Source organism: Dromiciops gliroides, chromosome 5 (assembly GCF_019393635.1).
Source record: "Dromiciops gliroides isolate mDroGli1 chromosome 5, mDroGli1.pri, whole genome shotgun sequence".
NCBI lineage: Eukaryota > Metazoa > Chordata > Mammalia > Microbiotheria > Microbiotheriidae > Dromiciops > Dromiciops gliroides.
Window position 1 is genome coordinate 73,150,823 of NC_057865.1, and position 23,268 is coordinate 73,174,090.

The window sequence follows — 23,268 nt, forward strand, 5'->3', positions numbered from 1 at the left end:
TGTCACAGATTCCATTTTGACCCATCCCACCCCATTCATAAGTATTAGAATCTGTTAGCTTGAAACATTGTCTCTGAATTCTTCATATTACATATGACCGTTCATTAGCATCATTCTCCCCAAGTGCACCAATATCTCTTAATGCCTTTTATAAACACTTCATTACTTTGAGAATAGTGTGGGCCCGCTCCACCAATCACACCTTCTATAATTTAGCAGATGGTTTTTGAGATTAGCTGTGTTGGAAGAATTAATCACCCTGCAGCCAACCTTGTGATTAATTTAAACATAGACTGGTGACAGCGCCATAGGCTTAGAGCTAGAAAAAGGTGCTTGGAACAACAGACACAACCCATCATCAAGCCTGTACTTGATGGTTGCCCAGCTTGGTTGGCACCTGCCAAAGCTTGTTATCTTTTGGCCTAGTTTTCGGAAACCCACTGTTATCTCCATGCCCCTGACAGGCATCAGAGTGGGGCCTTTTTTATAGAGCTGTTATAGGATAGTTTATATATAAAATGAAACCTAAAGCCCAAAAAGATACACTACCGGTAGAAAAATCTGTGATTAAATTTCCTTGTTAGTCTTCATGAGTGAGTATTGGTAACTGTTTTGTCATTCTTTCTTAATGCCCTCTGTTTTAGAGTGCAAGCATGTCAATGACTGAGATGATGTCTTTTACATCCATTTTGCCTACGTCTTATTGTAGTCACATGCTTTAATTGTAAAAAGTGCTTAAAGTTTTCACTGTCTGCTAATAACTAAAAAAAGACCTCTCTCCATTATAAACCCAAGGATAACACAGGTTCGTGAGGAGTGTTGTTCTAGAAGAATTGTATTTATTGCATTTCTAGAGCTCTTTGAAGTCTGTGAAGTAACTTAGTGATGTAAGAGCACTGGACTTGGTGTGATGACCCTCGGCAAGTCGCTTAGTTTTCTCATCCATAAAATGAGGATAATAATAGCACTCACCTCCTAGGGTTCTTGTAAGGATCAAATGAGGTCATAATTGCAATCATTACAGTACCTGGCACTTGATGGGTACTGTAGAAATGCTAGCTGGTATTAATTACTGTCTCATTTGAACTTCATGGCATCCCTATGAGGCAGGTGCCATGGGTCCTATGCCCATTTTCCAGACATGGACACCGAAGGTCACAGAAGATAAACACCTCGTCCATCATTCTGCAGCTATGACATTTGAAGTCATTTCTCCTGACTCCAGAATCCAATGTATTATTTCCCATGTCACAGAGTCTTTTTAAGGAGCTTAGTAATTTTATGAAATGTTATAAAAGATGGCTATCAATGTTACTTGTTTGCTTCAGGATAAATTATGTCAGTTATTTAACTTTTTCCTCATTGGTCTAATTTTTCGACTTGGGCCTAAATTTTCTTAGAAAACAAAACAAAACTGTTGACAACTATTTTGCCTCCTTTATGTTTTCGTTGTTCCTTTCATTGCTTGTTGGAGCATTTTTTTGGCATTTGAAAGAGCGCTGATAGCATATACTAGATATAGTGAGAGCAGCTGCCTTGCGGGTGCTGGGAACTATTTATCTCTTGAATAATTGTGGTCAGATTAAGCCAAGCAGGCCCAGGTAGGCCCCTGGGCCTGATCTTTGCAGGAGGCTCCATTGGAATAGTTGAGCCCCTTCACTTAGACAAATGTACTTAAATGGGTGAGGAGGGGCTGTGTTTTCAGTACTTAAATAAATGTTCTTGCTGTTTATGTTGGTCAATGAAAAAAAAACACTAAAGTCCTTTAGCTCTGGCATTTTCATATCTTCCCAGGTATATCTTGAAAGACTTTTAACTTACGCAGAGATAGATATCTGTCCAGCAAATTGGAAGAGAATTGTACTTGGCGCCATTCTGTTGGCGTCCAAAGTTTGGGATGACCAGGCAGTCTGGAACGTGGATTACTGCCAGATCCTGAAAGACATCACAGTAGAAGACATGTGAGTTAATATCATTTACTTATCATGCAAAGCTCATAAATTTTGTGAAGTGACACTGGCTAATAATCATAGTGAGCATTTTTACAGTGCTTTAAGGTTTATTAAGCTCTTATATGTTATCTCATTTAAGCCTTATAGCAATTCTATAAGTGCTATGATTATCTCCATTATCTGTGAAACTCCATTATCTCCAAATGATGAAACTGAGTCTGAAAGAGGTTAAGTGACTGACTAGTCACTAGTGGGCATCTGAGTCAGGATCCGATCCCAGGTCTTCTGACTCCAAGTACAATACTCACTATGCCACCTAGCTCAAAGTTTCTTAAACTGTGGGTCTCGACCCCATATGAGGTCGCATAACTGAATGTGGTGGTCATGAAAAATTTGACAACAGTAAAAAGTTATGTATACCTAATTTATATACCTATATACCTGGGGCCGTGTAAAATTTCTTGGGTGAAAAGGGTCACAAGTGGAAAAAATTTAAGAAGCCCTGGACTAGCTGATGCTCTTGTGGAGAATCTCATAGAGAGAAGGTTCACAAACAAGTATAGATAGCCACTTTAAGTCTTATGTAACTATGGTCCTCTGAAGCTATTTTTTTTTAACTCAACATTTCCCTAACTCTTTCAATTTAAAAAGTGTGGAACCCCTCACCCCCCACCCCAAATCTTATCTGTGAATTTAAAGCTTGGAAGAACTTACTGACAGTAATAGCTTTCGTTTTATATTTATTTTTACTTTTTAAAAGTAATAAACATTTTTATTTAAATTTTTGAGTTCCAGATTTCGTCCTTACTTCCCTCGCCCCCCAAGTAGTAAGCAATCAGATATAAGTTATACATGGGTAATTATGTAAAACATATCACATTAATCATTTTGTATGAGAAAACTCGAATAAAAGAAAGAAATGAAAGAAAAAAAGTAAAAAATGGCATGCTTCAGTCTGTGTTCAGTCGTCTCAGTTCTTTCTTTGGAGGTGGATAGAATGCATCATCATTAGTCCTTTGGGATTGTCTAGGATCACGGTATTGCTGAGAATAGTTAAGTCATTCACAGCTCTTCATCAAACAATATTGCTGTCACTGTGCACAATGTTCTCCTGGTTCTGTTCACTTCATTATACATCAGTTCCTACAAGTCTCTCCAGGCCTTTCTGAAATCATCCTTCTTGTCACTTCTTATAGCACAATAATATCACTGATAGCTTTTCTCTTCAGCCTCTTTTAAGGAGGCCCTGCTTAATGCTTCTTGGCATTTGGCAAGTTCAGTCAAACATTATGAGAGCACCATAAGCTGGGCCTTGTCCCTTAGGGACCATCAGTGGAACAGCTGTCACTTTCCATCCCTTTCTCCCACCCCCAACTATTGGGCAGACCAACAGAAGAACCACTAACATCGCTGAGATGTAGGAGGGCACCTCACAGACCTAGATCTCAGAGTACCTTTACACATTTTTGGATTGTTTTGGGAGTTTATGATTGACACATGCAAGGCCTTGCTAGTTCTAAAAACTCTTTTTTCCATTTACTTTCTAAAGTGATCATCTTATATATCTTCTTCCCTCTACTATCCACCTGACTTTGGACAAGTCCCTTCACTTATCTAGTCCTCAGTTTCAAAAAATGAGAAGGCTGAACCACACGACCTCTGTGTTTCCTTTAAGCTCTCAATCTGTGACCTTTGATTGATAGCTAAATTTTTAGAAAGAATAGTTTATGCCTCCTGTCTGTACTCCTTCTCCAGCATTCCGGTTTCTTTTTCTACTTCTTTATTGAAACTTCTCCTTCAAATATCACCAGTGACCTCTCTGTCACCAAATCCAAAGGTCTCTGCTTTGACCTCTCCCCCATGTCTTGACCCGATGACTGCCTCGCCTTCAGCGTACTTTTCCTCCATTGGCTTCTTTTCTTTTTCTCTCCTGCCCCCTCCCCCCTTCCCATGGATATATATACTTCTTATATATTTCACATATATGTTTTTTGTGAATATGCCGCACTAGGTTGGAAGGCTTTTTAAGGCAGTGACTGTTTGAGTTCATCTTTCTCCCTCAGTGCCTAGTACAGTGGTCGGTACACAGTGGGTGTTAAAGAAATATTTGCTCATTGGAGTTGTGAGAAACTGGTAGCTACTTAGAGGGCCCGTTTTATGCTTTGCATATGTGGGGAACGCTCACCCTGATTTCTCAGCTGCCCGAGGCAGGTAGTTTATTCTGGATATTGTTAACCCAGTATTATTATTGGAGTATCATTACTCCAGGGGCATCCCAGTCCAAACCTCCATTCCTAGGCCAAACATAGGGACCTGCTTTCTCAAAGACCTCCTACAATCCCATTTCTTCTATGAAACCTTCCGTAAGTGTGGGGGGCATTTTTTGACTCATTGTCTGCCCCAGTCATTTACACTGGTTTTATGCAGCACATTTTAGCTATTCTTTTTTGCATGACCTTCCTCATCCAAAGTTAAACCTGGATGGTAAACTCCAGAGGGGGAGACTGTTGAGCCAGATCCATCAATTGGCATACCTTGGCTGCTTCAGCTTGTACTTTGTCCCACTCGGCCATCTCTTTGGGCAGAGGGACACTTGATTCTTTGGGTGCCCTTCAAAACTTTGAGCTGTTTCTCCTGATTCTTTAGCAGAGAAAGGTTCCTTTACTTAAGTCTCTTCTGTTTACCCTTCTTTATTAAATAAAAGAGGCAAACTGTGGTGGTATTCCTGATATTGAAAAGAAAAGGACGGTGTGCAATTCCTTATTGAAAGTATAAATCAGATAGTTTGATATTCTCTCCAGAAAGAGAACAGAAATGAATGTTCAAGGGGGTGGCTAGGTGGAGCAGTGGATAAAGCACTGGCCCTGGATTCAAGAGTACCTGAGTTCAAATCTGACCTCAGACACTTGACACTTACTAGCTGTGTGACCCTGGGCAAGTCACTTAACCCCCATTTGCCCTGCAAAAAAACAAAAAACAAAAACCATAACCCCCCCCCCAAAAAAAAAGAAATGAATGTTCAAGATGTTAAGAACATTTATTTTATAATCACAGTATTTGCTCATTAGTTGACACCTAATATATAGCATTAAAGTCTAATTGAGCTGGATAGAAGTAGAACCCAGCTGGCTACTTGCAGTACTTGTAGTTGAACTAAAATATGGTCAGGCTTGACTTTTATCTTTCTATCAGAGTATGTGGCACATTACAGACATAGGAGTGTGGATTTGTCATTTCATGAATGTAGAGGGCTGCAAGGGACTTCATTTGGGGGTGGGGTATGGGGGTTAAGTGACTTGCCCAGGGTCACACAGCTAGTAAGTGTCAAGTGTCTGAAGCCGGATTTGAACTCAGGTACTCCTGAATCCAGGGCCAGTGCTTTATCCACTGTGCTACCTAGCTGCCCCTGCAAGGGACTTCAGAGGCCATCTAGTCTAGTCCTCTCATCTTACAAGTGAAGAAACTGAGGTTCCATGGAGGTTTAAGTGAATTGTCCAGGGTGACATATGGATTAAATTCTACATACAAGATTGGACCTCAGATCTTCTGAGCTAGTGCTTTGTCCACTCATCCATACAGCGAAGTGCTCGATGTGATTATTTAAAAAATCAGTTTCATATTATAGGGGGAAAAAATAACTGAAATCACTAATAGGACCAGATTTAGCATTTATGCCTCCTCAGACCAAACTTTCTCAGGAAAAGAACAAAGTGACTGGTGAATAGGGATGAATATCAGGAAAATGGAGTGCAGTGATAGTTTGAATGGATAAATGAACATGTATTTATTAAGCAAAGCACCTTGCTAAATGTTGGGAATACAAATGGAAAAGAAGGACAAATGCTGTTCATAAGGAGTTCATGTACTGTACTAACAGAGGAATGCAAAACATTTGGGTGAAAATCCAGTTATTTTCATGAGCATGTGTACTAGATAGAAGGGCCAGTCTTAGGATGACAGAAGATGTGGTTTCCTGTCTTGTCTCTGACATGCTCAGTGACCCTGGGCAGGTCACTTAACCTACTGGTGCTCTACAATTTTCTAAGCATATTATTTACAAATGAGTTACTGACATGAATAAGTGGAAGGAGTTTCCACAACAGAAGCTGCCTGATTAAAAATAATAACAACAATACAGCCCCCAAAATTAAATGGAAGGTTTTGGTAAATTTAGGTTTCATTAATGAAGCGACTGTCTAGCTGCCTCCTAGGAGTAATGGAGGAAGCTAAAGAATTCCATTCAGGGTCTTCCTCAGACACTCACTAGCTGTGTGACCCTAGGCCAGTCACTTAGTATCTATCTCTCAAGCTAAGTTTCTTCATCTGTCACATCTGTCAAGTGGCATAATGACAGCATCAACCTTACAGGATTGTTGTGAAGATCGAAGGATTGTAGTAAAGTATTTTCCAAACCATGCTGTATAAATACTTCCTATTATTATAATCATCATCATTATTATTAACCAAAGTTTTATGGAGTTAGATTAGGAAAAAACCCAAAAGTTTCTGGAAGAGTCTGTTACCCTACTTTTAAATAATTGAAATTGAAAGAGTTTATTCTTCTTTCTAAATAAAAAGAAAACCACCAGAAAACTATGCATTGATTGTTGCATTTAGGCAGAAATCGGAATTTTATTTTGGACCCATTAAAGACCCTACCCTCTCAATTAGCCAGTGTTCTGCATTTGGCTACACTCCAGTATGTCCAGGCTCTGTGTCCAGTCTATAGCACTGCTGCAGAGTATACAGAATGCTTGGTCAGAGTATATCCAGCACCAAAATAGTAACACCAAATTTAGAATTGATTGTGTTGAATAATAATTTGTAACTTTATTGGATTCTCCTAAGGTTTATGAATCCTGAGTTCCTACTGCCTTACCCTAGCCCCAAGTAAGGTTTCTTTAATTTTTTTGCCCTGAAATAGGAAATTTCTAATTGAGTCAAGCAACTTGGTTCACACATATTTTTGAAATAATCAGAGATACTATAGTGGTTGGGTGTGTATGAAGAGGTTAAATCTAGCATTTTATCCAAAGAAAATTCCTGGACTCCTTTGACTTGAACTCTCTGTCCTTTGTGGAAAATGTTGTTGACAAGGCTGCCCCATCCATCATGTGAGCCAATGATCAGAGTATTGAGTGTTCTTCCAGAAATTGATAGATGTCTCCAGTCATCTCATGGAGGGCGGCAGAAGAAAATAACAAATGTTTACATAGGAATAACTTTTTTGATCTGCTTAAAAGGTCAGATTACAAAGTTAAGGTAATATAATCGAAATATTTTTTTACTAGCTTGACCCTAGAATAAGTTCCTTCTTCTTCCCCATGGGCTAGGTTTCTATGAATATAAGAAATAATTAGTAATAAAAGAGGCAGTGTGTTGACATATGAGGATAAGCACTATCCCAGTGCCCCATCTATGGAAGTGTGTGGATCCATTGAGATAGAACATTCTAAATAGGTCCTGCTTGGTTAACAGGACTAAAAACTTATCAGAATGTGGTTTGAAGGTGTAAATGAGTGTTCACAAGATCAATTACACTGGGGGTTTGGAATTCACTATTGTCACTGGACTTCTCCCTCTTTTTTTTTATTCTGCTGGATATATTTCCTTCCTGAAATTTGGTAATGTTGCTCTGTCCATGGTACCTCTCCAAACTGTATCATTATTACTCCCTCCCCACCCCTTTTCTCATAACTAGATTTCTCCTTCCTTTCCTTCCTCCCTCCCTCCCTCCCCCCTCTCTCTTTTCTTTCTTTCTTTCTGATTACTCTGATTTAAAGCCTGAGCATTATACTCAACCCTTATCCTTACAACTGACCCCCACATATCTGGTCACTTACCAAATCTTTACATCTTTCCCCTGCTTATACTACCTAGTTTTGTCTTTCATCACCCCTCAGCTTTCCCTCTTCAGTCCATTCCCAACACAGTAACCAAAATAATTTCCCTAAAGCTTATGTCTGAGCTTGTCATTTGTCAGCTCATGAATTATCAGTGGCTCCTTTTTGCCTCTAAGATGAAACAAAACTACCGAATTTGTCATTTATAACTCATCACAATCTGGCTAGACTTATCCTACACTCAGCATTCTAGCCAAACTGACTTCCTTGCTGTTTGCAAGATCAGCAGTCCATCTTCCTTGGACCTTTGTTCCTGTGTGTTTCCTCTTCACTCTGAGGTTCAATTTAAGCAACCTAGCACTTATTTATTCATTAAGTGTTTTCTATGTGTCAAGCATTGTGTTAAAAGCCAAGACTATTGATACAAGCAAATAGATAGTTCTTGCCCTCAAGAAGCTTACCTTCTAGTGGGGAAGACAGTCCATAAAAGGTAGCTGAAAAGCTTGGGGGTGGAAGATTACCCTCAAATTCCAGAGAGTCAAAGAGTGTAGCCTGGAGTGAAATTAAGATGTAGCTGGAGGGCATCCTCCTTAAAATGGAAGGCCTTGCAAGAAACCAGCCCATGGGGGGGGGGAGGGTACTTCCAGTGTGATAACTTGAGGGGTAGAGTGAACTTCCTGGGTGAAGAGGTTTCTGTGGCTAGGTAAAGTCCAGAGAGTCAGAATTGCCACCTGGAGAGAAATGAGAGTCAGCTCATAATTGTCTCCAACAGGAAACCTTTCTGGATCTCTTTATTGTTAGAATCCTTTTCCTTCTCTTCAAATGATCATGTATACACTTAATCTGTTCACAGGGTTTCTCCTTTTAGAACTTAATCCTTTCAGGGATGGGAACTGGTTTAAAAAAATGTTTGTCTCCTATCCCCAGCACCTGCCTGGTTACAGAATCTTGCATATTGTTGGTACTTAATAAATGTTATTAGACTGAATTGGATTGGATTATATAGTTAAAAGTTATTAATTTTTTGTGATTATGATTGAAAGGGAACAGTGTATTTCTTTCAGAAACTTAGGTTAAATGAATACTTTTATGTATATGTAAAAAAATCAGCATTTAAATTCCATCACCCTCCCCCAAAATGAGGAAGAAGACACTGCTAGAAAGGAGGATTCTTATACCAAATGATAAAAGTTTCTGGCCTTTGGAAGGAAAAATTCTAGAAATCCATTTTTAGAAAGGTGGCACAATGGATAGAGTACCTGGCCTAGAGTCAGGAAGGCTCTTCTTCCTGAAGACTCATCTTCCTGAGTTCATATCTTGCTTCAGACACTCACTAGCTGTGTGACTTTGGACAAGTCACTTAACCTTGTTTGCTTCAGTTTCCTCATCTGTAAAATAAGCTAGAGAAGGAAATAACAAATCACTTCAGTGTCTCTCTCAAGAAAACCTCAATGGTGCCACAAAGAGTCAGACGCAACTGAAAATTGACTGAACAGTAAATTTTTAGAAAAATTATATACTTCAGATTTGGCCTCAGACACTAGCTAGCTGTGTGACCCTTGACAAGTCATTTAATATGTTTGCCTCAGTTTTCTCAACTGTGAAATGAAGATAATAGCAGCACCTACCTCCCACGGTGGTTGTGAAGATCAAATGAGAGATTTGTTTTATATATATATAGTGCCTGGAACAAAGTAGGTGTTCTATAAATGCTTATTCCCTTCATCTTTACATACCTTAAGGAGGCTAAGATGGCAACCTTTTACCTCCAGGATCAAATATGTAATAATCTTCTATTTGGTATTTAAAGCCCTTCCCACCTTTCCAGTGTTCTTTCAATTTCCTTTTTTCCAACATACTCTCCAGTCCAGCCCCCGCCTTGCTCCTTGCTGCCCCTTACATGCAACACTTCCTTACTCCATGTATTTTACACTGGCTCTCCCCCATTACTGGAACAGTCTCTCTTCACACCTCCAACTTCTTATTTCCCTGACTTCTTTCAAGATTTAGCTCAAGGCTCACCTGCTGCTGAAGGCTTTCCCTATTCCCCCTGACCACCCTCCTCCACTCATCATTTTTCCTGTGACTAGTGACTTGCACATAAGCTGTGTATATCTTGCATATATGTAATTATTGTCTTACTGTCCCTCCCCACCTTGGAATATGAACTCTTGGAAAGCAGGAATTGTATTTGTGCCTTCTTTAGGAATCTCCTGTTCTTAACACAGTATATGGTATTGTGTAATTTAAGATTCTAAATGTGGATTCTAATCTGTTCCTCCAGTTTTGGGGGAAACTGACTAAAATCACTGATAAAACGAGTTTAGGTTTTTAAGGGTTTATTGGAAAATAGAAAGAAAAAGATTGAGAACAGAATTCCAACAGCCTGGCATTCCTATCTTTCCTCAAATTTCCTGTGAAGTCCTCTGCCGCCACCACCACCATCAAGTCAGGAACCCAAAAAGCCCCAGAGCTCTCCGCGCAGGCTCCCTCTCCTCCTTCCTATCTCCTCCCAGACCATAGGAGACTCCTCAAGTTGATTGGCTGGTAGCCTTGATAGACAGCACCCATGAGCAAACGTCAGTTCCTGACGCCAAGGAAAAGCCACAATGCCTCTGAGGCATTTTCCTCATGGTGGAGCTTTCCCACAGCGAGTCTCCAGTAGGTGGCATCATTCCAATCATTACAGTATGCACTTAAGGGTCCTGAGCTTAAAGTCAAGAAGACTTGAATTCAAATTCAGTTGTTAGTGTTAGTGCTATATGATCCTGAGCAAATCTCTTGCCCACTCTCAGCCTTAATTTTCTCATTTGTAATATGGGGACAATAATACCACCTTGTTCACAGGGTTTTTGTGAGAATTAAATGCGATAATATATGTACAGTACTTTGTTAACCCCTTTTTTAAGGTAGTCAGGGTTAAGTGACCTGCCCAGGGTCACACAACCAGTGAGTGTCTGAGGCTGGATTTGAGCTCATGTCTTCCTGACTCCAGGGCTGGTGCTCTATCCACCATACCACCTAGATTCCTCAGTAATTTATAAATCTTAAAGTGCTGTATTTATTATTGTCTGACTTTTTTTGGTGGCTCTCTAAAGTAACTGTTTGCTAGTTTGAACAGTATGGCATTGAATAAACTGATTTTAGATAGTGTTACCACTTTTATTATGTTGGCAAGGCCTATCCACGAGCAATTAATATTTCTCTTATTGTTACTTTAGGTCTGTTGTTATTTCTAGAAAGACTACTTTGTAATTATGTTCAAATAATTCCTATATGTGTCTTGCTATAGAGACTCCCAGATATTTTATACATTTCTTGGTTATTTTGAATAGAATTTCTCCTTCTGTTTCTTGATGGGTTTTATTAGTTATTCTTTCACTTAAAAAATGAGAATGGGGGCAGCTAGGTGGCACAGTAGATAGAGCACTGGCCCTGGATTCAGGAGGACCTGAGTTAAAATCCAGCCTCAGACACCTGACACTTCGCTAGCTGTGCAACCCTGGGCAAGTCACTTAACCCCAATTGCCTCACAAAACAACAACAACAAAAAAACAAACAAAAAAATGAGAATGTACAGGACTGGAAAGTTACATTTCCTAGCCCTTTCCCAACTTTAAGGCCTTCCTTCAGATCCTCTTCCTCCTCCTCAGATGCAGGACTCTGTTCCCTGTAACCTGAGCTCTGAAAGGTGATTTTTGCCAGTCTTGCCTTGCACCAAGTCTACACAGCCCTTTCCATATTTCCACACCACGCTTCTACTTGGGTGCCCCCTTTCCCCTTCTAACTCCTTTCTATGTGGTCAGCCTCTCCTTGTTAAAATATGCTCCACAAGGCTAGGGTATCTTGCTTGGCTGTATTTGTGTCCCTAGAGCTTTGTACAGTTCCTGGCACATAGTAAACACTTAATAAATGCCTTCTCACTCATGCAGTTATGCGGTCATTATATTAGCAAACTTGGATTAGATTTTTTTATGGAAAAGAGATTGTTTATTGGGAAGTGACTCATGCATCAGAACAAAATGTATTACTTTAAAAAAAACACAAGGAAAAGAAGAAAATGCTGCCCATGCAAAAGTGTGTTCTAGAGTATAGATAATTTTGCAAGATCAGCATTGAATTGTAAGCTTACCTGTAGCATTTGAAAAAAAAAAAAGTCAGGACTCCGATTCAGCTTTTTTAGCAAGGAAACTCTTGTGTCCTCCCAGAGATCTTTGTCTAGGGCTTATTTGAACTATTAGTGATTTTTGATATTTTGACAGCATTCAGAGAATTCTCCTCCCACCTCTCAGGCCTACTTCCTTTTTCTCCTCCTCTGGATCCTCTTTCCTCATTCTTCCTCCTCTCAAACCATTTTCCCAGGAATCTCTGGCCAAATACTGGTATTCTTTAGGGTATTCTTCTCATCCCTCTTCTGTTATTTCTCTAATTCTTACTCGAGTCTCCTCCCTTCCTTAGTGATAATCTCATCATTTGAGTGACTCTCAAGTCTGTGTCTTTTGCCTTAATCTTTTTCCTGAATACCAGGCCTAAAGTTCCCAACATCTTCTGCACATTTCTACCTGGATTCAGGGCCATAGATTTAAAGGTGGAAGTGGCCATACAGATCATCTGGTCTGACCCCATCATTTGACAGATGGGGAGAGTGAGAACCAGAGAAATGAAGTAGCACAGTTGGTACAGCCTGGATTGGAACCCATCTTTCGAGTCCATATTCAGTGCTCTCAACAGCAACCCCAAATTCAGCATATTTAAAACATGCTTTCTATTTTTCCTTGTTTCTCTTAATGACCCCAACAAAACCTCACTGCTATCTTTGACTTTTCCTCCTCCAGTTTTCATAGTTACCAAATCTCTAAAAAGAATTAGATGAGGAAACTGAGTCTGAAAGAGGTTAAGTGACTTGCCCAGGTTCAACACAGTGTTTGGAGCATGATTTAATCCCATTTCTTCCTGGTTCCCAAATCTGGTGATCCATCACTATGCCATATAGTTTATTGGAAGCTTCATTTCCTGATATCATGAGACGAACTAATTTTTGTGAGGCTGCTGAATTCCAATCTCATCTCAGATACTTAGTCGTGTGACCCTGGGTAAGTCACTCAACATCTGTTAGCCTCGGATTCCTTGGCTGTAAAATGGAGATGATAATGGCGTCTACCTCCCAGGACGATTGTGAGGAACAAATGAGATATTTGTAAAGTATCTAGCAGTGTCTGTATTAGTATTTATAAAGGAGAAATGTAGGAAAAAAGCATTTCATTTCCCAACCTTGGTGCATCCCCAAAACACAGACGTTGTCAGCTTTCTGTTTGCCCAGGGTTGCCTGAGAGGCTTGGACAGAAATATGACAGAAAGAGCTTTATTCCCATCCACAGAGCTGCGAGGCTGGGGTTTGGAGGCTGTGTTCCTCCTGTAAGCAGGGCCTCTGGGAAAAAATATACCTCGTTTAAAATGAACAAAAAATAAACTGTCCTGGACTTGACCTGAAACAATACCATTATTTCTTTATACCATATAGAGTACCCTGATGAAATGGGTAGTCTTTCTGCCTTCCTAGCAGAATAATTTTCAGGTCTCCTGATACTAAATAAAAAGGGGGTTCCTCTTAACATTTAGAAACTTTGTGGCGACACCTTCTGGCCATCACTGGGTTGACATCTATCTCTCCTAAATTCATAAATTGGAACATTTTGACTACATCAATTCTGGGCTTGAATTCTTTTTTGCCACTTGCTTTTTTTTAAGTCTCAACTAAAAATATTTCACAAGGTGGTCTCTGGTTAAAACCTATTAAAATTAAAGATAAATGATCAAAGTAAAAAAGATGACAAAACCAAAGTAAATAGGGGGCCAAGCACAGTAAACTAATGAAATCTTATGGCTTAAACATTAAACTATACCTTTTCTACATCTTCAAAAATCTTTTAATATGCAGCATGTCCTCCATTTGTCAAAGTCACTTAGTTTACATAATTTGGTATTGAGTTCACAAGATTTTTCACTCTTCATCATAAAACCACACTTTTATTGCGTTGAATATTAAGCATAGTGTTGACAAGCAGTCCATTTTCCCCAATTCTAGTCTTGATTATAACCCACAGATTTTCACTGGCATTTAAGTCAGGGCAACTCTTGAGCCACTGAAGCTTAGCCTGTTTCAATGGCAGGTGGCACAATTCAAGATTATGGAGCAATATTCCACATACGTTTGGGTATTTCTGTAATTCTGGAACAATTCAGCTTCTCGTTATATGTGTATGTGTGTATGTGTGTGTGTGTGTGTGTGTGTGTATGTATGTTTAACTTAAAAAAAAAACACCTCTCAGTGTTATAGGATGGGACTTTTTCCTCCCTGCCCACTTAGTCATTTAGTAATAAGAGTAAACTAGGTGTATGTGTGTATACACAGATACACACACATATGTATACATAGATGTATGTATATGCATGTATATATGCATAATTATGCACACATATACACGTGTTTATATATAGTATTGATTTATTATACAGTATTCTATTAGTATTTTATACTATGTTATATATTCTATTCTATTATATAGTAATAAGCTCAAACAATTTGCATAGAATAAGAAAGAAAGAGAGGGGGAGGGAAAAAGGGAAGGGGAAGGAAAAAGGGAAGGAGAGAGAAAAAGAGAGGGGAGGAGAAAGAAAAATTGAGATCTTGAATGCGACCCCTTAATGTTGCCTTCTGGAGAGCTAAGACACAAGTTCACTTTTTTGGAAGTGTCTTAGTTGTTGGCCACATTAGTCAACAGTTCCCTGATACCACATCCCTTCTTCAGATCCCCCAGTATTTGAAGTTACCTCCCTCCCTCCACCTTCCCTTCCTCTCCTGCTCATCACTGAAACTTCCAGCACTTCTACTTCGTCCCATCTGGACAGAAGCATGAGGATGTGAAGAGTCATTTCTCACTTATATCCCAAAGGTGCTTGTATTTGTAGCAGGTCTCACTCAAGACTTCCTGGAGAACAGAAGCTAGAACCTCGGTTAGGGGCCTGGGACAAAGTGTAAAGCAGGGAAGGGAATACCAGAAGGTGGAAAACAAACAAACTCGGAGAGAGAGTTTCAGCAAGTAACAACCATAGGCCGAAATAATAACCAGTGTTAGAACTAAGGCTCAGTCTTACCAGAGCAAGATCCAAATTCCAGATAGAGGCATTAAAGTCAGAATCTAGTTCGAGGTTCACAAGTCTCATAGAATATTAGAGGTAGTAGGAGTCCAGGGTCCAGCCTTTTCATTTTATAGATAAGGAACCTGGGGCCAGCAGAGGACAAGTTACTGACTTGCCTAAAGACACACAACTAGTCATTAGCAGGGCCAAGACTATGGCCCAGATGCCCTGTCTCTCAATCAAACTCATACAATTTTAGAGTTGGAAGGGATCTGAGAGGTCACCTAGCCTAGTCCCCCTCATTTTGCAGATGCCTAAATTGAGACTCAGAGGAAACAAGTGACTTGCCCAGTCACACAAGTGAAAAGTAATATTGGAAGTAAGATACCAAGCCAGGTCTCTTGCCTCCAGGGCCAATATCATTGCCACCACTAGAGGAAAACACTGTCATCATCACTAGCTTTTATATAATGCTTTAAGGTTTGGAACATACTTTACGTATGTTAACTCATCTGAAACATTGTAGGAAAGGAACATGGCAGCCCCCTGAGCAGCCCACTCAGCCAAGACGGGCATGGAAGGTTCAGATTTCCCCAGCACTTGGCATCACTAGAACTCTGTTGTACTCACCCTCCTGACTTCTTCACCGCCCCCGGTCCTAATCTCACCCCCTCCTGATCCTGATCTCACCCCCGCCCCCGGTCCTGATCTCACCCCCGCCCCCGGTCCTGATCTCACCCTCGCCCCAGGTCCTGATCTCACCCCCCTCCTGATCCTGATCTCACCCCCCTCCTGATCTCACCCCCTTCATCCTGATCTCACCCCCCTGTCCTGATCTCACCCCCCCGTCCTGATCTCACCCTCCTCCTGATCCTGATCTCACCCCCCATCCTGATCTCACCTCCCCAGTCCTGATCTCACCCCCGCCCCCCTGTCCTGATCTCACCCCCCTCCTGATCCTGATCTCACCACCCTCCTGATCTCACCCCCTTCATCCTGATCTCACCCCCCTGTCCTGATCTCACCCCCTTCCTGATCCTGATCTCACCTCCCTCCTGATCCTGATCTCACCCCCCATCCTGATCTCACTCCCCCCCATCCTGATCTCACCCCCCCTAATCCTAATCTCACCCCCCTCATCCTGATCTCACCGCACCCCCCAACCCTGTGCTAAATGGAAGGCTCTAGATTTTTGACTGCTTCTATGGAAAAGTGCTTCTAGCCCTTCTCATCTATTTCCCTTTTCCCTCTTTTCCAGTCCACTGCTTTAGTAGTGACACTGTAGAAAAGGACATAAAGGGATCAGAGGCAACACGAATTCACAAAGAGATGCCTCTGGACGCCTTTGAACTGGTCTACCTTAGTAGGTGTGCCCAAATTAATGGGCTCTTCCTGTCGGGTCCTGTTGTCAGAAGTCCACTGTCTGTGTACTGAGTCAGAGTAGTGGTGAAGGGAATCATTCTGGAACACTTTTGGTGATCATTTCAGTGAATTGGGACCCCTCTTTCCAGGCCCCAACAGGATCAAGTAGTCTCTGATTTAATACGAAGTCCAGTGGTTAAACTCCAGCTGTGTCCTCAGATTAAGCTATGGTTTTTCCTTTGAGTTATACAATTTCTCAGGCTTGTTTCCCAAGCCACATGAGTGGCTGTGCCCTTCATCTGAGCCCCACAGCTAAGTGTGCCCTATTTCTGACTTTGTTTTTCAGGAATGAGCTGGAGCGACAGTTTCTCGAATTGCTGCAGTTTAACATCAATGTTCCTTCCAGTGTTTACGCCAAGTATTATTTTGATCTTCGTTCCCTGGCAGAAGCAAATAACCTCAGCTTTCCCTTGGAGCCCCTCAGCAAGGAAAGGGCTCACAAGCTTGAGGTGAGATGCTCAAGAACAAAATAAAACAAAACATCACAAAGCATTGTTAGAGATGCATCTTGTGCATTTGTTGTCAGTCTTGACTATGGATGAGGGAGGAAGATTGTTCAAAGTACGGTTTGTTGTCAGATAACACCAAAAGTAGCTACTGGTATGGTTTACTCTGACAGTGTTCATGGCTGCTTGACCAAAAAATGAGGTTAGGCGCTATGAGGTCTATGTATGTTTGAATAGATATCTGCCCAAGATTTTGATCATTTTCTCAAAATCATGCTTTATTTAATGTGAATATTTTATCTGTTTATATGTCTATTTCTCTGTCTCTGTCTCTACCCCTCCCTCCTTCCATCTCTCCCTCCCTCTGTCCCTTCTCTCTCCCCCCTCTCTATCTATTAGGATTCTTCATCTTTCATAGGCTGCAAGTACAGGGCCTACTCATAGATCCAATCTTCACTGCTGATCATCATGGGAACTTTGACCAGTTCCATTCCTGATTTAGGCTGATTCATCCCTCCTTAGGCAACCTTGTGTCAGGGTGATATCATGACTTGCACTGAATTGGATTTAAGGGAGAGAAGGCTGTGCAAAGTCGCCAGCCTCACTCTCTCCTCCAGAACCATCTGGGTCTAGAGGCAAGATATATAGCAGGACAATTGGAGATGGCCCTGGATGTTTAAGACAATTGGGGTTAAGTGACTTGCCCAGGGTCTCACAGCTAGTGTCTTGAGGTCACATTTGAATCAAGGCCCAGTGCTCCATCTATTGTGCCACCTAGCTACCCTTAAGTGTAAAGTACCTTTCAGATGAAAGGCTTAAAATGTTACAAATTGTTTGAGAGCTAAAAGTCCTAGCTAAGCCTTTTCCTGGACCTTTGAAGCCTTGTGTTCTGGTCCTGGCTCTTCCAGAGATTTGCTGGGACTTTTAGAAAAGTACTTTAAGCTAGAGGATATGGAGTACCATTCAATTAGGTGCAACATGTACTCTAGAAGCTAAAAGTTCTCAGTGTTTGGATCAAGCATCTATAGACTTGGCTTTTTCAGCACTTTTATTTATGTAAATTATGTAGGGTCAGATAACTTTAGTTCAAAATGCTGGTACTGCTTCTTATTGCCTTTATACATTTGAGGACCTTCTCTGGAGTCTGACATTTGAGAGTATTGCCTCATCCATAAAATAGGTTTAAGCCTCTAATTTCTTTTTACCTTCAACTTGTTCATGTATTTTCTTCCTTCTTCCCTCCCTCCCTCCCTCCCTTCCTTCATTCCTTCTTCAAGTACCTCTGTCCAGTTCTGTTCAAAGCATCCTGCTTGATCTGTTCTATTAACCCAATCAACACTATCAAATCGTCTTCTTCCTTGCTTCTTCCTTACGAAATCTTTCTCCTCTGAGTCCTGACTTTTTGCCGTAAGGTGTTACCAAAATGTATTGTCATCGTTGTTGTTTTTATTATCGAAGTTTCTTAGTAAGTATGTGTTCAATGGAATTACTTGATCCGAATCCAATTGGTTTATGTCTGACCTCCTCTTCTTCTGGCTTGCAGGCCATCTCTCGTCTATGTGAAGACAAATACAAGGACTTAAGAAGATCTACAAGAAAGCGGTCAGCTAGTGCTGACAATCTGGCTGCACTGCAGTGGTCTCCAGCCATCATCTCCTAACAGTGGCATGTAGGATATTCTTACAAAAATACTGTTTTCACCCCTCCAGTTTCTCATTTGATTTGGGAAAACACAAAGACTCTGGGGTTTTTTGGTTACGTTTTTGTTTGGTTTTGTTTTTAATCCTTAGCTCCGACAAGCTGCCTTTACACTGCCTCCTCACCGTGCGGCACACATGCAGCAACTTTTCAGTGGAAAGCTAAATCAGTATTTTGGAAATTCTGTCTCATGCCTTTTCCCCCTGATGTCACTAACCTTTGGCGAGGGAATGGGGGACTCTGATCCTGCAGGAAGAAACAGAGGAAAAGGAAAGTAGTGTAGAGGCAAGAAAGAAAGACATAAATGACTGTCATCTTTTTGAGACACTGTGCTCATCAATAGAAAAATACAAAACAAAAACAAAACAGGAGATAAACACGTTTGGATATGCTCTAAGGAAACTGGGTGGCATTGTTTTTACCTTAACCTGAAATTCAGCTCAGTATGTTCTGTTGGATTTTTTGCATTCCTTCTAGCTGCATTTCAGAGTTTGGGGGATGTGGGTTTTTTTGTTCTTCTTTTTTTTTTTTAGTCCTGCAGAGCAGAGAATACAGTCTGTATCTACCATAGCACAAACATCCAAATAAATAGTATTGGTTGTTCCTCACTGCACTATTCTCTGTGAGCTGTCTTCTTAGCCATCCTCCTTGAGAAATATTATGCATTTCTTATGTTTCTAAACACCTAAATTGTACCTTTAATTTTTCCCCAGCAACGAAAAAGTTACCTTGACCACAGTACTGAAATACAAAGCGATCCAACGTTCCTGCACTATTTCTTCTTAATTTTATCCCCACCAAAAAAAAAAAAAGAGAGAGAGAGAATTCACAGAAAGTGCTTGTGCCTTCCTCTGTTCTTGGAGCGGTTTTGTTTTCTCTGACCTAAAGACACAAATAAATGTCAAAACACTCGGACTTGGTGGGCCAAGAGGAAGCAACTTGCTGCAGAAATCTCTATTGGGTTGTGATTCCCCCATCCTCGCCTTCCCCCAAGCATTTAGATCCTTGCTTGAAATCACATCACAAGAGTGTGTTGGGTTTTTTTTTTTTGTATAGCCCACTTAATTCATTCCTCCATTTCCATTGTTGCAAGCAATATCCTCCTCAATTTTTATATGTTTACTTTAAATCAAAGTTAAGTCTGTTTGTATAAAAATTTTTTTAAAAACTTAAAAAAAATGGGTGGGTGGGAGGAGGGTTTCACTGGGAAGATAATTGAAGAGATGAATGTTAACCTTTACTGAGATATTTTTCATAGATTGAATTAAAAACAAACAAGCAAACAAACCAACCCACCGCCACCACCACCACCATAAACTCAACTTGTATTTTTCATTGTGGGTGCTCAGAGAAATTCAAACAAAATTCAAACTGTGAAGAAGGTTGCTGTTTCATAAGTTATGATTGTACCTTTTTCATTTCCTAATTATTCCTGGTTTTCTTTATGAGATAAAGCAGAATATTTTATAGTAATGTGAAGCATGGTACAGCAGATAGAGGGCCATCTTAGAGTCAGGAAGACCTGGATTCAAATGCTGCCTTTGACACATACTAATTGAGATCATGAACAAGTTTGTTAATCCCTCTGTGCCTCAGGCAACTCGGATCTGCATCCATGGTGGGAATTTCCACCCCCTGGAGTTCCCTCTACCAATGAAATCACAGGTCTGGACCTATTTATGTAACTGACATTAAAACATATCTAGGTGGGTGGGGAGAGTGGAACTCAAGTCAATTAATCTGATCCTGTGAAACATTTTTTTAAAATACTTATCCTTTGGATCTGATAACAAAGAAGATCCCTACCTTCACCTCCCCACCCTGTTTCCTTAATCAGTGATGTCAGTGGCAGATTTCTTCAGTTTTTTTACATGCTTTTTTTGGACTAATTGAAAATGGAAGGCTCTTCCATTAGTTTTCTTCCCCACCTTAGTGCCCAAAGGTCATAGACCTGACCCGTGAATATATTTATTCACACCTCTCAGTGAAACATGCCTTTGAAACAAATGGCCTTCTGAGGGCCAAGGAATATCAGTTCTAGACTGAATATTCTCTATTTGCAGGCTTGTGATTGATCCCCCTCTGTGACCTGATTGTTGGCCCAGAATGATCCACCCAGTTCTTTCTGATCTATCATTAAAAAAGAAAGAAAGAAAGAAAGAAGCAAAAAGAAAGAAAACTTCACAAAGAAAAGAAAAAAACCCAAATCTCAAAATGAAATCCCTCCTTCCCCTGATTGTTCCCATTCACTTGGTATGATTAATCAACTAACTTCTCTGTTCACATACAGGTTCAATTTGGAACAGAAAACAGAGCTCTGAAAAAGTAATAGAAAGTACAAAATGTATTCCAAAAATCTATCTTGCTGAAAAAAAAATAAAGGGACATATTTTCTTAGCTTCTGGAATTTTAATACCTCTCAAGAAAAATGAGTTCCTACCATAATGTAGATGGTCATTGTCTTTTACCAAACCATTTCCGAAAAGAAGTTCTGTTATCTTTCTAACAGAAATTGTAGTTTTATCCCTTTTATTTGAATGAGAGACATATGAACTTTGAATTATGTAAATATCTCAATGCATCTGCTATAATTTTGTGGAGTTTATTAAAACTACTTTAAAGATTGTATAGTCTATTTATTGTATGTATGTACATACAGTCTGATACTTAAAATTTAAAGTGGATTCCATAAAATTTGGCTCAGTCTTGTTTAGACTATTGAATATTGTTTTAGCCTTGTGCACTGGACTCTACCTCTGTATAGGAGAATTTTCCATCCTCTTTCATTAGTATTGATTCTGTGATTAACTTGGTTATGTTTCTTGCACTAAGGTTTTATTTTAAATCTGCTGTAAGTGTAGATTTTCTGTTTTCAGTTTTGCCATAGAAATCATTTGACCTGTAGGTGAATAGTTATTTTTGGTTTATTTTTTTCTACATGATAATGAAAACTTGCTTTTTTTTTCCAATTTGTTCTGTTTGCCAAAAAAAAAAAAAGTACAGTACCTATTGATAAATGGTAGTGACTGTAATCTGTTTGCAAGGTGATTTAATACCATACAATTAAAACAAATTACTATTTAGGAACATAATGTCTTAGTGTAGTTTTTGGGAGCTCCTCTGGCTGAAGACTTTCATCAACTGATGAATGAAGGGGAATTCTCTTACAGGGTCAACATGGGAACAGAATTCATTGACTGAAATTGTGACCTGGAGTCAAGCAGCAAATTTGGATATTGATGCTTTTAAAATATGAAAATCATCTGTGGGACCAAGGCTTTTTATTGGGGAGAGGGATAGAGGGAAGGAAAGAAGGGAGTTGGGTGTTGAGATTTACTTCACAAGTAATCCCTTTCTGGGTTCCATTCCCACCAGCCTAATTGACTGTTTGCCAAAGTAGCAACCCCATCCCCTGGTTCCTTTGTACAAAGTGGCCCTAAGAATTTCTATCTCCATGTCCAGGAATTCTTAGTTCTTTAAAGACTCAACTCGGATGTCACCTGCTTCAGGAAGCCTTTCCTGATTCCCTTAGATGTCAGTGTTTTTTCCCTTGTTAGTACTGGGCTTTTAATGGGCCATATAAACAGACGGAGTTATCTATACCAGTAGGATGTAAGCAACCTTGTGAGTGACTATTTGTTAGTTTTGTCTTCTTATCCCTGGGGTGCCTAGCAAGACTGACTTACACAGAGTAGGTGCTTAATAATTGGGGGCGGGAGGATCAAATCCCCATCTTATGGATGAGGAAACTGAAGTTCTAAGACTTAAATGATTTGCCCAGGGTCATACAGCTGGTAAGTAGCATGGCTAAGACTTGAACTCGGGTCTCCTGATCTTGTGTCCTTTCCACCCCATCATGTTGTACCAAAATATCCTTTATTTTCACAGCCAAATTTCTCTTACTAGAATCCAAGTGGTTTTGTTCTGTCCATTTTACGTGGTAGGAGTTTCCTCTTGTCTTTTCTTACCTCATTTTGAACCAACCCTCCCTAACCTGAAATGGGTCTGGGAGGAAAAGCCAATGTCAGGAGGGGTCATCTTGAAGAACAGTTTTGTCCTTATCTCTGTGAGTAAACCCTGGCTTGTTGCAGTGTTGCATTTTTAAAAACCAACTTTTCCCTGTAAATGTAATGCTACCACGTAGTCCTCTATTGGGGGCATCCTTAAAGAATATGGATGTTGAATGAATGAACACGCATTCATTAAACACCTCTGTGGAAAGCACCGTGCTAAGTGCTGGAGGTACCAATAGACACCCAGCTCTCAAGGAGATCACATTCTTATGGTAGGAGACAACACATGTGTCCTCAGGGTGCAGCAGCAAAGCAGATGGCAGCCTGTCTTCTTTCATCACAATTCCATGTAGAAAACCCTATTTCTGATACTGAGCCATTTGACATTATGGAGGACTTTGGTATCCAGAGCTTTGTCTTCTGGGTTTTCAGAGGTTGTGGTGGCTGAGGAGGATAGATGATGGCTGCTGAGGCTCGTCAACGGCAGGTTTGATGGTCTGGGGGCTCTGCTGCTATTCCTGGAGCTCTTGGGTCTTCCCATCTAGTGGGGATCAGCAGGGGGTTGGTATTGGTGTGCTTAATTCTTTGTTTTGTTTTGTTTGTTTTTTCAGGGCAATGAGGGTTAAGTGGCTTGCCCAGGGTCACATAGCTAGTAAGTGTCAAGTGTCTGAGGCTGGATTTGAACTGAGGTCCTCCTGAATTCAGGGCCGATGCTCTATCCACTGCGCCACCTAGCTGCCCCATAAGGTGTGGT

General features: G+C 40.4%; 1 protein-coding gene across 2 annotated transcripts in view; it reads left to right on the top strand.

Annotated features, from left to right (window-relative positions):
- Positions 1-21,588, top strand: part of CCNY (cyclin Y) — a 293,406-nt gene extending 271,818 nt beyond the window's left edge. Inside the window, exons 8-11 of one of the 2 annotated variants that reach the window (XM_043967983.1) lie at positions 1,795-1,961; positions 16,644-16,806; positions 18,347-18,472; positions 19,215-21,588. In XM_043967983.1, the coding sequence (XP_043823918.1) occupies positions 1,795-1,961; positions 16,644-16,806; positions 18,347-18,463 (447 nt within the window). In that variant the 3' untranslated portion in view covers positions 18,464-18,472; positions 19,215-21,588. Of the gene's footprint in view, positions 1-1,794; positions 1,962-16,643; positions 16,807-18,346 lie in introns of both variants that reach the window. The other variant, XM_043967982.1, reaches the window with a different exon arrangement.
- Positions 21,589-23,268: the final 1,680 nt, after the last annotated feature.